General features: G+C 32.4%; 2 protein-coding genes across 2 annotated transcripts; both read right to left on the reverse strand.

Moving 5' to 3' along the window:
• Positions 1–455: 455 nt before the first annotated feature.
• On the reverse strand, positions 456–10,702 carry LOC139516951 (lysosomal proton-coupled steroid conjugate and bile acid symporter SLC46A3-like). Its single transcript, XM_071307437.1, has 4 exons — positions 8,232–10,702; positions 7,165–7,248; positions 6,553–6,709; positions 456–5,999 (listed from the first exon to the last, which is right to left on the reverse strand). Exons 1-4 carry the CDS (start codon positions 9,328–9,330, stop codon positions 5,840–5,842), a joined length of 1,500 nt encoding a protein of 499 aa, XP_071163538.1. The 5' UTR covers positions 9,331–10,702; the 3' UTR covers positions 456–5,839.
• Positions 10,703–11,050: 348 nt separating this feature from the next.
• LOC139516952 (sterile alpha motif domain-containing protein 15-like) lies at positions 11,051–12,713 on the reverse strand. Its single transcript, XM_071307438.1, has 3 exons — positions 12,546–12,713; positions 12,145–12,243; positions 11,051–11,449 (listed from the first exon to the last, which is right to left on the reverse strand). Exons 1-3 carry the CDS (start codon positions 12,669–12,671, stop codon positions 11,252–11,254), a joined length of 423 nt encoding a protein of 140 aa, XP_071163539.1. The 5' UTR covers positions 12,672–12,713; the 3' UTR covers positions 11,051–11,251.
• Between the last annotated feature and the right edge of the window lie 3,099 nt (positions 12,714–15,812).

A 15,812-nucleotide genomic window follows, 5' to 3' on the forward strand; every position in this document is an offset into this window, starting at 1 on the left:
TCATCTTTGTGATACATTTCAATTAAGACATAAAAAAAGAGAAAAATGAGTAATCAATATTATTACAATCATTTTAATTTTTAAAGCTATATAATGAATCTGCGATATACTATGCAATAATAATAATTTTAAAGAAGAAAAATTACAAATTTGGCATTACTTATTTGGCTTATCTTATTAAGAAATTACATTAAAAATGTATATTACCAATTTATGACATCATTAAAGATATATATATTTATATTGCATGATTATACAATAACATGCATGTGCATATTGATTAAAAACATGGTGATGCAAAATACTTAAATAACAAAATTAAAAAAAATCTAACATTTTGATAGCAATTATCGTAAAATTCCATGTAAGTTCTAACATTAATAATTATTCAGTCCTTCCCCATGATTAACTCATGCTTACTCTCCCACTCATGACAGCCTGCACACTTCATATTATATTTATTTATTTGTGGTGTTTTAACACCACTTTTAAGCACCGCATTTAGGCTATTTCGTGGCGGCTGTTTTTATTGGTGGAGGCAGCCCGAGTGCCTGGAGAAAACCACCGACCTTCATATTATAAAAATGTGTCACAAATTGACACTCTCAGGATGAGAGAGCCACTCAGTTGGAAGCTTAATGTTATTAAGCTAGATAGATCCTGAGCTTATTCTGAATGGTTAATTGAGAATATTTTTCATGACAAAGTCTACAGCAATCCTAGAGCAATGGAATATAACGACTATAAATTTCTCTTAAATTTATTGATTCTATCCAAACTTGCGTATATATATGGCCAAAATAAAAAGATTGTATGTTTGCCCAAACGCGACCGACCCAAAATAAACCCGCCGACTCTTCTTTTTTTGACGTTTTTTGGAAGAATTTTTTTTTTCGGATTTATTTTGGGTCCGCTCCGTCATCGTACAAAACTTAATGTTTGTCGTCTTTGCGTTTGAAAGTAACTGTGAATAAGATTAAAAGAAAGCGTATAAGAGACGCAGTTAATCGATATTCGATGTTCTCTGTTTTTATGTTCTGATTTAACTAACGTAAAGAAGTAAAACATGTGAAGTGGCACAGTTTTTTTACACTGTAGTTGTTTGTACTACCAAACCCTTACCAATATGCTCAATGTTAATTTCATCGTGTTATCGAATATCTGATAAGAATATTCAGGTAGATTTGTTCAAAACCATGTGCAATCGAATATTTTCAATGTTATTCTGACAGGAAATGGATCCGGAAGTTGCGAATTTACAATCTTGCAAGAAGATTTTGTTTTTACTGAATAAAAAGGAATTATTTCTTGATAAATTGTTGTCTTTAATTATAATCTTCCTTTATCATGTAAATTAGATGCCCTTTTATTCAAATAGTTTAAATTTACAAGTCTCATTAGACAGTCAGTACGTTGCTGTTTGGGAGAATTTGATAAAACTATAATTGCTCACAGAATCAGAAATATAATCTTAACTGAATGTAACTCCTTCTGAATAATTTATTGCAATATAAATATAAATCCCTTTTGACAAGAGAAATCTGACTTTTGTCAGAAATATTTTTTCTCATGTGCAAAATTTTTATACACATTGTGAGGAAGCCTCTAGAACCATGACCTAAAAATAAGGTCTTCAGAAAACGTTAACTTTATGCAATTATATTTTGATAATGATTATTTTCAAAAATTTAAACTTTATTATTTAAAGAAATAAATTAAATTATAACAAATACGTTTTTAGTTTGGAGATTCTACAGAACATGCTTTGATCTTTTTATAGCCAAATTAGTTTACCTGTGTGATAATGTAAAATATAAATTTGTTTTCAAAACATAAAAAAGACACAAACTAAGGATGGTAGATAATAATTCATATAAATATTTTAGGACATTTAATCTATTTTAATAGAAATAGGATTTAAAAACTGCAAACAAATTTAATCATTACATAATCAGCTGATATTTTTTTTACACAAACATCGCGTTGATGGAACTGTTGAAAATCACTTCACAAATCCAACAGCCCTTTCACACAGTTAGCAATTGTCAGGGTTATAAACATCTCAGGATAGAAATCATATAGTAGACTAATTTATTTATAGAGGTTTTAAATTCATGGCTTTTGGTTGTCTCTACAAAGGTTTGACAGAGAAAAAAAAGATAGTATGAAATTCAAAACAGTGTAGCTGTGGCCATTGATTGACCCATCAAAATCATCCATTGACTGGGACAATTTACGTGAACGTTTGTCTGTAACAACCACTGTTCATGACGTACCTACGATAGACATTTAAACTGTGGGGTCAACAAAGGTTTCTCAACGCCTTTAATTATAAAATAATTCGAAAAATTAATCAGGAATAACCTTTGTGTTTTGATTTATATAATTGATATAAATCAAAATATCGTGTTATTTCTGATTAATTTTTCGAATTACTTTATTTAGGTGTTGAGAACCTTTGGTGACCCCATAGTTTAAGTGTCTTTAAAAAGTACATAGTGAGCATTGGTCGTTACATACAAACGTTCACCTAAATTGTCCCAGTCAATGAATGATTTTAATGTGTCAATCAATGGCCACAGCTACACTGTTTTGAATTTCATACTATACTGTTTTAAGATCTTTTAATATTTTCATGCAAATTCGGATAAAAAATTTAAAAAAAAAAGAATTTGCCTACCTACCTACCCACACCCAGTCATCATGGGTCGGGTTTGGGCAAACTGAAATATTTTTAATTGTGGCCTATGTGGGCAGATATATCTACATGTTATTGTATTTTAACCAAAGTCTGAACAGTAGTGGGGTAAAAAATATTTTCTTTACCTAAGGGCTGAAATTGGTTCAGTGTAGGTCAAGCACAGCAAAGATTAGAGAGTATCTGGAGTTACCAGAAATCCTGATATTTGTTTAAGGATTGTCATAAAAACCGAGATAATTTATCTGATCAACTACAAATCAGTCAGACAGAAAATTGTAAGGGAAACCAATTATCTGAAAAATAACTTTTTCCTTATGATTTCAAAGAACTTGACAAGTAAAAGTTTAAATTATACAATAGTTATGGATTAAACAAATGATTGCAGCCAGAGAAAATAATGTTAGGCTCTTAGGATCAGACAATTTTGCTTACTTGACATTTAAACCAATGAGTGGCCAATATTTGTCTTCCCTACAGCATAATTTCGGACTGGTCTGAAATCTAAATAAAATGGCAAATTAGAATTGTTGGTTAAAAACAGGGTAGAAAACTGTAAAGGACAATGGTGGTAAAATGTATGTCAGCCAGGTCAAAACATAGTCAGTAAAACATGGGCAGAAATATAAAATTTATGAAATTTGTAAACATTTGTTTAGTGACGACTGGAGTGCTTTTACCAATATGATTAAATAGTTCTTCAATGAATAATATTGCACTTATAATTTAAACACATGTAAGGTGAATATCTATAACAAACATTATATCATTATTTAAACTAGAGGCTCTAAAGAGCCTGTGCGCTCACCTTGGTCAATGTGAATATTAAACAATGGACACAGATGGATTCATGACAAAATTGTGTTTTGGTGATGGTGATGTGTTTGTAGATCTTACTTTACTAAACATTCTTGCTGCTTACAATTATCTCTATCTATAACAGTACTTTCTGTGGAAAATGTTATTGAAAATCTTCAAATTTTAAGAAAATTGTTAAAAATTGACTATGAAGGGCAATAACTCCTTAGGGGGTCAATTGACTATTTTGGTCATAGTGACTTATTTTAAGTTCTTACTTTGCTGTACATTATTGCTGTTTACAGTTTATCTCTATCTATAATAATATTCAAGATAACAAAAAAACCCAGCAAAATTTCCTCAAAATTACCAATTCAGGGGCAGCAACCTAACAACCAATTATCCAATTCATCTGAAAATTCCAGGGCAGATAGATCGTGACCTGATCAACAATTTTACTTCTTGTCAGATTTGCTCTTAATGCTTTGGTTTTTGAGTTATAAGCCAAAAACTGCATTTTACCCCTATGTTTTATTTTTAGCCATGGCGGCCATCTTGGTTGGTTGGCCGGGTCACCGGACACATTTTTTAAACTAGATACGCCAATGATGATTATGGCCAAGTTTGGTTAAATTTGGCCCAGTAGTTTCAGAGAAGAAGATTTTTTTTAAAGATTACTAAGAATTACGAAAAATTGTTAAAAATTGACTATAAAGGGCAATAACTCCTAAAGTGGTCAACTGACCATTTTGGTCATGTTGACTTATTTGTAGATCTTACTTTGCTGAACATTATTGCTGTTTACAGTTTATCTCTATCTATAATAATATTCAAGATAATAACCAAAAACAGCAAAATTTCCTTAAAATATCAATTCAGGGGCAGCAACCCAACAACGGGTTGTCCGATTCATCTGAAAATTTCAGGGCAGATAGATCTTGACCTGATAAACAATTTTACCCCATGTCAGATTTGCTCTAAATGCTTTGGTTTTTGAGTTATAACCCAAAAACTGCATTTTACCCCTATGTTCTATTTTTAGCCATGGTGGCCATCTTGGTCGGTTGGCCGGGTCACGCCACACATTTTTTAAACTAGATACCCCAATGATGATTGTGGCCAAGTTTGGATTAATTTGTCCCAGTAGTTTCAGAGGAGAAGATTTTTGTAAAAGATAACTAAGATTTACGAAAAATGGTTAAAAATGGACTAAAAAGGGCAATAATTCCTAAAGGGGTCAACTGACCATTTCGGTCCCGTTGACTTATTTGTAGATCTTACTTTGCGGAACATTATTGCTGTTAACAGTTTATCTCTATCTATAATAATATTCAAGATAATAACCAAAAACAGCAAAATTTCCTTAAAATATCAATTCAGGGGCAGCAACCCAACAACGGGTTGTCCGATTCATCTGAAAATTTCAGGGCAGATAGATCTTGACCTGATAAACAATTTTACCCCATGTCAGATTTGCTCTAAATGCTTTGGTTTTTGAGTTATAACCCAAAAACTGCATTTTACCCCTATGTTCTATTTTTAGCCATGGCGGCCATCTTGGTCGGTTGGCCGGGTCACGCCACACATTTTTTAAACTAGATACCCCAATGATGATTGTGGCCAAGTTTGGTTTAATTTAGCCCAGCAGTTTCAGAGGAGAAGATTTTTGTAAAAGTTAACGACGACGGACGACGACGACGACGCCGGACGCCGGACGCAAAGTGATGGGAAAAGCTCACTTGGCCCTTCGGACCAGGTGAGCTAAAAACAACAAGTACTATAATCTTCCATTCTTCATCTTAAAATGACATTTCTATTACCTAGTCATGCTAGTTTGACTATTCATATTCAAGTGTTCACAAAACTAATAATACTGGATATAACCACATAATCTTCTGAGCAATGACACTATACAACAGACAAAACATGAAGCCACAGCTAAATATCGAATATGGACATCGAATAAATGTGGGATATTTCTCAAGGAGGCAGCAACTCTTAATCATACACAGTTTAGAAAATTTGTGAATAAATTAAACATAAACAAATTGAATACTAAACACAAACTGTCTAGGTATAAATGTTTTTTCAATTTTATTCTTCTGAACAGATAAATGAATCAGTTTAAAATATTAGAAAAAAACACTACTTTAAAATATATGTTACCACAGATTTCTTAGATTTTTTGAGAGGTTTAGGCTCTAATCAACTGATTTTGAGTTGAATTGCTGTCTGATTGTCATATATCCCCTTTCTCTAAAGTCAAATAATATCTTTTTGTTGACCTATACAATGTTTAAGACCTTAGTCCTATTATGTTTAACCATTGATGTAATGAAAAATTTAAACATCGACTTCAGTATTACTAATAACACTGATAGCTTGACTAGTTTCTTCTTGATCTTGTAATTGTTGATAACTCTGACTTGTTTCTATGCCTTCATTTTCTCCACTCATTCTTTCATATTCTGTTGGTCCATTCATTTCTACATACTTGATTGCACTATTAAATACAAAATAAATCAATTGTGGTTGGTATTACATTAAACAAAAGAAGAATGGTCTGACATGCCTAAGGATGTGAATGCCCCTGCTCATGCTTTACATTTTTTCTAAAAGGGCATAACTCTAGAATGATGAGTGACTCACTGTCCATATTAAAACTCTAAGTTTTGGTTCTTAGCATTGTGTATGATGCTCCCCCACATATCTAAGAGGAAATGTGTTTTGTATGCAACCAGAAAATTATACTAGAGTTATCCTTTTTTGCAGGGTTGACAAATGTTGTGAGACTTCTAAAAAGTCATGTTCAATTGCTTAAATTGTGATGCTGTAATGATTGTTTGGTTTTAGTCAATGTTATAAATATTTCTACCATTTTATGGTTGATTTATTTGATCATTGGTTGTTTATATCTGTTAACAAACATTTCATGCATGTTTAGGTGGATATCATTTTTAATTAGAACATTGTTGGTACATTTCAAATTTAAATAAAAAACAAAAAACCTATTAACTAAAACCAAATTATGACAAATTACATAGGCTGTTACTTACATTGTAAAAACAACAGGAATGACTAGAAGCGTCACAGAGATAACAAACACAAATCCACTGAAGAACTTAAATGTATGTAAATAAATAGCCTGGAACATCAATGGTGCTAGGAAGTACGAGATACTTTCTCCACAATGCATCAAGGCAAATAAACTACCTGTAAAAATGAAAAAAAACCAAATGTATATATAAATATAAAGAACAGTTGTTATGATGTCTTGCCTACAGTTTGTACATCTACTTTGGTATTAAGGTGTGTTGGTTTCTTCAAAGTTATACATTTCAAACAGTTAAATGTAATGTACATTTCCTTTTTGGAAGTGCAAACTTATAATTAAATGCATTAATAAATATTTTTAACTTGAGAATCTAAACAACTTTTAAAACAGGATCAATGCTCTGCTCAAACTGGAACAATAGCTTACACAAAAGTATTTAATGCAATTATCTAATTTGTTCTTGTATAAAACTGTTTCATTTACTCAAGAGAAAACAAATTGTATGATTTTCTTTTTGGATCCATTCACGTAATGACTATGTATGTTTATTTGATTACCAATGTAATAATATTTAATACACATTTGAAGTGGTATTTATTGCAGTAATTATTACCTTGGTCTGTTGTTTCAATACTGTTGGACACCACTGATCTCAACATAGGAAAAGGAAGCAACTCCCCAACTAGCAGAAGAATTGCTAAAAAGAAAATAACAAAAAGCATAATTTTATGTATAATGTAGAAAGTTAGTATCACATGAATAATATAAATTAATTCACAAAGACCACAGTAACAGCCAAGATTTAAATAGCTACATTTTATTGTAGCTATGATATCATGGCTATAAAACCAGGTTTAATCCAGCATTTTTCACATAAGAAAATGCCTGTACCAAGTCAGGAATATGGAAGTTGTTGTCCAATAGCTTGATTTAGCCATTTGATTAGGGACTTTTAATTTTGAATTTTCCTCAGAGTTCAGATTTTTTATTTTATTTTACTTTTTGATACAATTCAAGTACATGTACATGTACATGTTCAAGTACAAATGTACATATACATTGTACACTATGACAAATGCTGGTTTATTGAAATCTGTAAAGACTAGCAGAGTTCGCAATGATTGATAATATTTTTAATGCAATTAATGGGACTGTTATTTAGAACACAAGGAAGAAGTAATGCAAATGGCTGGCCATGTTTTTTACAGTCTTACATCATGTACATGTGAAGCTGATTTTATGTACTCCAAAGAGCAATTTAGAAGAATATACATGTAAGTAGTGTACTCACTGTACTGGTCATACTGGTGGAGTGGTGGTACATTTGAAACTGCTATCTCTCTATTTCAGGGCCATCCCTATTTGTTACATGTACATATTTTTACAATGTAAATATACAACGACAATGTATGTATAAATGTAGAATTTTTTATTTCTTGATTTGGTTGTGATTGAAGATCTTTTTTCTTTTTTATTCACATTTTAAGCTTTACATTTTACATTTTAGCTTGTACATTGTAGGTTGATCTGACTTGAACTATGTTATTTTTGGGTTCATTGGGTTGTTGTCTCATTAATGTTTACCAACTTCATGAACATTTTTTTTTTATCAATTCCACCTACCAATTGCCATGAATGCATCATGATCCAAGTTTCAAACTTGATTTTAACACTTCTTACCAAAATATAACACAGTTTCATTCTTTACTACAGCAATCCACATGGTACCAATGGCTTTGGAGAATAAACCAATGAATGTAATATTAATGTCTGAAAGATACGGCTTTAATATAACTGGAGAGGCTGCAGCTCCAATGGCAGCAACCACCATAGCAACAGCAGCAAACACACCAAATTTATCAGAATCCCACTGGTATGGTGGTCCAATAAAGTACAACACCAATGTATTAATTTGTCCAAGATGAACTATGGCATAACTTTGAAAAGCAATGATTGACAGCCATACTTTTATTAATTTCCTATTTTTGCAGCATTTAAAGAATCTTGATAATGGTTTAAATGTGTCTATGCAACAGTTGTTACTACCTTGATTACTGCTTATTCTATTGGCCACAAGATTCTGTTGAGTAATTTCAACTTCCTTGACTAGAAAAAATGAAATTAAAAAGGAAATACAGCTACAAATAAATGTAAACCAAAATGGACGTAGAAATCCATTAGATTTAACCCAATATCCAACCATTATATTGGCAATTGCATATGCTATGCCATTCAGAAATTCTTGAACACCAAGTCTTGTTGATCTGTTTTCCTTGTTTGAACTATTAATTGCATAGAATGTTCCTCCTGCCAAAAATGCAGTCATGCTACCACTCAATCCTCGCAATGCTGATGCCATGAATAACCCATCCAAATTCCAACCAGTATACTGAATCATTATGTATATGAAAGAATATAGGACACTTCCTAATGATGGCATCCATAATAATATTTTTCTACGTCCCGTTTTATCACTGATAGCGCCTAACATTATCACTGTTATTACTGCTGGTAAACCTTCAGCAATCTGAAGGCTTAGTACAGAAAGTGTAATTTCTTCGTGGGTCAATGCATCTTTGGTGGTATCTGTTAAATTTATACTAGCAGGAGTGGTACTTTTATGCTGTTTTTCTATTTCTTCTTTCACGTACTGTTGAAATAAGGGCAGAGTCATATGACGTGAGAGAAAAAATGTAAAGTATGCTACTTCTACTAAATATGGCTGGATCACACTTAACCAGTGCATGCATTTGGTGTGGGCTCTTGATATTAAACTCATTTTTTCTCTTATTTACTGCAAATTGCTCTTACGAATGTTAAAATACATATTATTAAAGTTGTGAAAATATTCGTTGCTCACACCGGAAGTTCTAATAGAAATATAATTTTCGAGACATTAACGGAATAATGTCGATATTACGGACATAGACATGTTTTTCTCCGACTGTTGATGACGTCCTGTAGACAAAGGATTTATAGAGTCTAATAGACTTAATCTATTGGATGTTGCATGTTTATTGATTGATAGTTTAGTCTAAGATAAATGATTTATTTTGTTATTGACTTTGAACAGAAACACGTTCTCATCAAAAAGTTAGAAATTCTCATATGCCACTTCAGTAACTCATTTTTGTGTGAAAAAGCTACATATTTTGGGATGATTGATTTATTTCGAGTTAAAAAGTCACTGTATAGCATTATTAACTTTTGCCTGTCATTTTTTTTTGGCAAGATTTGTGGTCTTTTTTTGTAAATGCGAATCCAAAACTTCAGTCACTTTTTTGTCATAAACCTTTTTCATAGGATGCTAGACTTATAATGAACTATTTCAACACCCAGGAAATAGTTGAAGCAAATAAACCTTCAAAAATTACTCATTCTGCATTTTTGTACTGTTAAGCCATTCTTGAAATAAATACATAACAGCATTCACCCATCTTTATTTCAGATGTTTAAATGAAAAGTATGCTAAATTCAGTCTTTTTCTTTTACTTGGATTTGTCAGGTCTGTATGCCTGCATACCGATCTGGTATATGCTAAACCCCCACTCTATGTGTATACTAGAATTTGTCAGAATAATGTATTTTAATTAGTGTGTATTTTTTTAGCACTGTACTGAATGATCTGTAATATATGTCTCTGTGTTGAACTAGCTTGCAACATGGGCTTTTTATAAATACGACCGCAAAAAAATTGATTTTGGTGGTGGTGGTGGTGATGTTGGTGGTGGTAGTTTGGAGGTTGGGGGAGGTATGGATCATACCGTTTAGTAATTAGGGGCAAAAAGGGGAAAAACAACGTTTTCTTTGTTAATGGACATAAAAAAGTACAAATTATATGCTTTGATTACCTCCCTTACACTGCTTTTAAATTATGTGTAAAGAAATGCTGTATTGTCCTGAGGACAGTGATTATTTTTAGAAGTTATTATTTTAAAAATGCTGATTAAGGGATATCTATTTTAAGCCATAATTATGTATGTCATTTTCTATTTTAAGACTTTAATGATGTATTTAAATGGGTAATTATGGTTGCAAACCCCATTGAATATTTGAATTGAAATTATGACCATATCTTGAGGGAAAGATTTTTTTTTACAAAAAGGAGGAGGGAGGTGAAAACAAATTTGGGGAGGGGGATAAAAAGAAATGGGGGGATTTTTTTTTTTTTTTTTGGGGGGGGGGGGGGGTCAATTCACAACATCATAGTGTGTTGCACAAAGGCAAACAATTGAATATAAATTATAATCCAATTAGAATATAAATTCTAATCCTATAACCAATTCTTAGTTCTTTGACTACAGTTATTCTGTGTCAAATATTTAATTACAATCCAAATTCAGACCTGTATCAATCGCGAATATTGTGTCCATTTTGCCCCAAATTGTTCAGGGTTGGACCTCAGCGGTCGTATCCAGCTGCGCTCAGTGAAGCAATTCATTTTTTTTTACGTCGACGATTTCATGGATTAACTTTCCAGCTTAAATAACGATTTAACAGAAATTTGACAGATTTTTATTTCATTTTTTCCAATTTTTAATTGTATGAGTCAATTGGGCTATATATAGTAAGTCTTAAATAATCATGAACGAACAACACTAAATCAAGAAAGTTCCTACAACGTGATCAAAATTGATGAATACCTTATACACAAAAATTAAAGATTAAAAGCAGAAAAAAACAAGCTTTGAACAAAATATTTACATTGACATTTTCCTGACATGGTCAGGGAAGAACATTTTATTTGTCCTCAGAAAGTCTTTGTATGTTAAATGATCGGTCATGGTGCCACTTCTTCGTTTTATCTCCATATAGGCATATCTTGGATCTTTCATAGCTATTTCCTTTTTCTTCACTTTTTCAATTCCCAATAAGTCTCGAATTGATTCTGTTATTTTCTAAAATTCAAAATTCAAAAAAAAAAATTATATAAATTAAAAATTAGCATTAAATGTATGTCTCTCTAGCTGTTGGTTGTGACAATATATCATGAGTCCAAAATTTCAAGGTCAAGCAAACCTATTATAATGTTTGGAAGTTTAGGAAAAAGACCACCCGAATGAATATCCATGAACCATATACTCACTGTCAATATCATGTGACATGTACAATTATTCTGAAGAACGAAATGAGTTGAACAATCATTTATAGTTTATGAAAAACTAGGTCGCAGAAACTTAGTAATTTAATAAGGTCAAGGGCAAGTACAAAATGTAACCCATTGAAAGCGGCAAAGTACACCATGTTATTGATATATAGACAACTTACAGCTGACTTATGACCTAAAGAATTTCAGAAATCAACCAATAAACTTAACTATTGAAAACATATCTCGTTGGGAAAACTAAATTAAATAGTTAAGAAAAGAACTATGAAAAAACTCCATGTTTAGGTGTCAGACCGATGGATGATAGTCCTTAACAGGACTTGAGCTCAAGGAAATCTTTTCAGATTGGGATAACAGTAAACGTATGGTACCATTAATTCCGGTGCGTACTATGGTGTAGGCAATCTTGTTGATTGCAAGAGAATGCCTTGCTTTTTAAAGGTAAAAGGTTTTGCAATTTGTTTAATAGGTCAGAAAACAAAATACCTTGATATGCTCATAGTCGTGGATTCCCATGTTCGGAAGTGCAGAACCATCAATTGCAATAAGTTTTCTTCCATTTATAAAATTTAGGCGGAAGCATACCTGAAAAATAGTTACATAGCTAGTGTTAAAAAATACATATCCAAAAGTATTAAAAACAGCGAGGAGGTGGTTTCTTAGCGAAAAGAACAAAGAAAGAATTCGTCTCCAGCGTTAACCTTTAAATCTACAGAGCTAGACTCTACATATTCAGCGTTTGACTCTAAAAACCCAAAACTCTATATCCATAGGAGACCAACAGAGGTCAGTCCATTACACTCTAGACTTAAGTTGCTGTAAATCATTAGATTGCATATCGTGCATTCCTTTCCCTATATATCAACCTGAAGTTTTCCCTTGCTTACACTGTATTGAGGAAATCCTAATTCTTCTATCCATTGCGCAACTTCTTCAATATTCCAATATAAACTTGAAGGAACACTGCTTGTTTGAAGGTCGCATTCCACTGCACGACTATTTCTTCTTTGCATTTTCACTTTTCTAGTTTGCAACGTCGTTTCTAAGTTCTTTTATGACGTCAAAACAAGAAGATTTTGTATGAGTGTTTTTTAAAACGTATTAGCGTGAAATCGATGTAAATGAAACTTTTTCGTTGTTATTTCAGTAACAAATTATACGTATATAACTATATGTGTACTTAAAAAGGCGTAAGACTCAAACAGAACTGATAAGTTGAATAAATAACCTCATTATATCTATACAGAGAGACCAAAAAAACATGACTAAAGACAAAACAAAACATCTACAAAACCCTTCTAATAAAACTAAAGACAGACAACATGAACCCTAAATGCGAATGCTTAGCTGTAATGTTTCTTCTGATGTTTTTGACAATTTTCGGGCCGCAAATTGTCACAGAATAGCAGAAGGACTGCAAGAGTTTCTATTCACAGCTACACGAACCCATACGAACAAGGTTGAACTAACATGATTCGGAAGGAAAAGGAAAAGAAGGTCATGTGCACGCGCCAAATAAAGACCTGAGTTAAAATGAACTTATGTGTAATCTCCGACATAGTGATATAAACATGTTGATAAAATTGGACTGGGTCATTTTTACAGTTCGAATTGTGATTTAAATACACAATGACATGTATTTTGCAATTGAAAAGGCATATATTAACAAAAGAACCAAAATCAATCTGAAATGTATTCTCTTACTAGTATTTAAATTCAACTGCTGGAAAGCGCCGCAGCCAACTCTCTCCAACTTCCTTTTTTTTTAAATGTTCATAAGCAATTGGCTGTCTGTGAAGATATCTTTTTTAAAAAGAAAAACTATTAATATGAGCGAAGTTTCCTATGGACGGATTTTTACTGAAACTGAAAAAACAACGAAAGGAATTATTCCAGCTCCTAAAGGTACTCAACTTATAAGAGTCGTTTATTATTATAAGTTTTTCATATTGACCGGTACCAATATTACAAATATAATTTTAAAATCTTGATTATCTTACCTCCTTTACATTTCCAGGAATATGATTGGTTAAAAGCGTCCGCGTGCAAACCGTGTATATTTGATATTAGGTTAGTAGGGAGGCGGGGCTTATCTCATACACGGTTAGTAGTGGAGTTACGTCCCTTTATATTCCTTATTAGGTAAGAAGGGGGCGGGGCTTATTTCATACACGGTTAGTAATGGTGTTATGTCCCTTTGTAAAAACAAAACGGTACTGAGAAAAATTCTTAAAAGTTCCAACAGACGAAGAAATTGATGATTAAGATTAAAACAAATTCATAAAACACATTTAAACCTTACAAGTCGTTATTGTTGGCATCTGTTTTTGTAGGATCAATGGAAGTATTTTCTTAGCCCTAACAGTACTGAAGACTTGCTCATTTTGAGAATCACTAGTCTTAATTTCACACGTTAAGATAGTCGGTAAGATAAATTCGTTACATAGTGTGCTAGTGACGTAATACGGTATATATGGGGTCAGTAAATTCCATATGGGGATCATCGAGCTTCGCTCTCACCCCATATGGAATTTACTGACCCCATATATACCGTATTAGGTCACTAGCACACTATGTAACTAATATTTTATCGTACTAGTAATCGAGATACGAATAAAAGAAGATTTTGATAAAACAATAACTAAACAACACAAATAACAAAAAAAAAAAAAAAAAAAAAAAAAAGAAACAACATATAGAGGTCAACGTACAACCTTCAATTACAGATGGGTTTAAACAAGTTGTGAACGAATTAGACCGAAAGTATATAAAGATATGCAACAAAATAATGAATTTAAAATTGAGTCTTTCGGGTTACTGTCTCATTGACCTTTAATACCTCACACCTGCCTCTATTCGTAATAATACTCAATTAGAAAAGGGTACTTGCCAATTCAATTTTAAAGATATTGTTAAACTTCAACGTACGCATCACGATTGTCTTATCTATCTACAATCCCAGCCGTCTTGTTTCCTCGAATGTGACCTACCGAATTGGACTCATTACCAGGTTTGTACTAACATGTGTAACACGAATGTGGATCAAGATCTTCTTACCCTCACGGAACACCTGAGACCACACCCGTTAGTTGGCGGGTTCATGACCCCCTCAATAAAAATAAAATAAAATTCCCGAACACAATCGGTCTTCATCTTTTACCAAATCTACGAATTTGGAGAAAGTGTAACATGTGTAATAAATACGCTTTCCTTAAGTTGAGAAAACTGGATGTTTTAATTTAATTTTATAACGACTATTTTTTTCCAAATAAGGAGAAACAACTCAGATAACCTTGCTTACTTTTACTAACAAACAGGTTTGATTAATTACACAACTTTAGTATGTTGTTCTATTTATAAATAGTAATAGACTTGTTATCAGAGAGAAAAACAAATGTGTTGCAAATAGTTGCAGGTTGTTCATCAAATTGACTAGAACACAACATTAAGATTTGACATGAGACACCGCTTATACGGCAATGATTCCTTTTTAAATTTCGGGTAGTGGCGAAAGAAAGGGTACAGAAAAAGAATATATATAAAAAAAATAATTACAGAAGGGTAACAATGGCATAAAAGCAAAAGACAGTACATAAGTGAACAAATAATAATTATGATAAATACTCTGTAAACAAAAATCGCCGTTTCTGAAAGAAGGCTGAATTACCGTATGGCATTCACCAATGAGCAAAGCCCATACCCCATAATCAGCTATAAAATGTCCCGACATGACAAAAGGTAAAATAATTCAAACAAGAAATCTAACAGCCTAACTTATGTACAAAAAACATGAAAACAAATATGAAACACAGTAACAAAAGACAACCACAGGCTCCTGAATTATGACAGCTTTCATACAGAATGTGATGACGGAGTTAAGCATATTAGCGGGATTCCCGCCCTCTTTCAGACTGGGACAGTGGTGTTACAGAACAACATAAAAGCGAACTATAAAAATCCGTTGAAAAAAGCTTAGAAGGTATGGATCCATTAAAACGTTTAATCCCGCTGCAAATGTTTGCACCTGTCCTAAGTCAGGAATCTGATGTACAGTAGTTGTCGTTTGTTTATGTAATATATACGTGTTTCTCGTTTCTCGTTTTGTTTATATAGATTAGACCGTTGGTTTTCCCGTTTGAATGGTTTTACACTAG

This window comes from Mytilus edulis, chromosome 3, assembly GCF_963676685.1.
Source record: "Mytilus edulis chromosome 3, xbMytEdul2.2, whole genome shotgun sequence".
Lineage (NCBI taxonomy): Eukaryota > Metazoa > Mollusca > Bivalvia > Mytilida > Mytilidae > Mytilus > Mytilus edulis.

Bases quoted from the DNA above. Each gene is read 5' to 3' on its own strand.
- LOC139516952 (XM_071307438.1), bottom strand. From the start codon at position 12,671: ATGCAAAGAAGAAATAGTCGTGCAGTGGAATGCGACCTTCAAACAAGC. The intron at 12,244-12,545 runs GTAAGCAAGGGA...ACTATTTTTCAG, and splicing joins TAGGATTTCCTCAATACAGT to GTATGCTTCCGCCTAAATTT. The intron at 11,450-12,144 runs GTATTTTGTTTT...TTTGAATTTTAG, and splicing joins ACGACTATGAGCATATCAAG to AAAATAACAGAATCAATTCG.
- LOC139516951 (XM_071307437.1), bottom strand. From the start codon at position 9,330: ATGAGTTTAATATCAAGAGCCCACACCAAATGCATGCACTGGTTAAGT. The intron at 7,249-8,231 runs GTAAGAAGTGTT...TTTTCTTTTTAG, and splicing joins TGAAACTGTGTTATATTTTG to CAATTCTTCTGCTAGTTGGG. The intron at 6,000-6,552 runs GTAAGTAACAGC...TGTATTTAATAG, and splicing joins ATTCCTGTTGTTTTTACAAT to TGCAATCAAGTATGTAGAAA.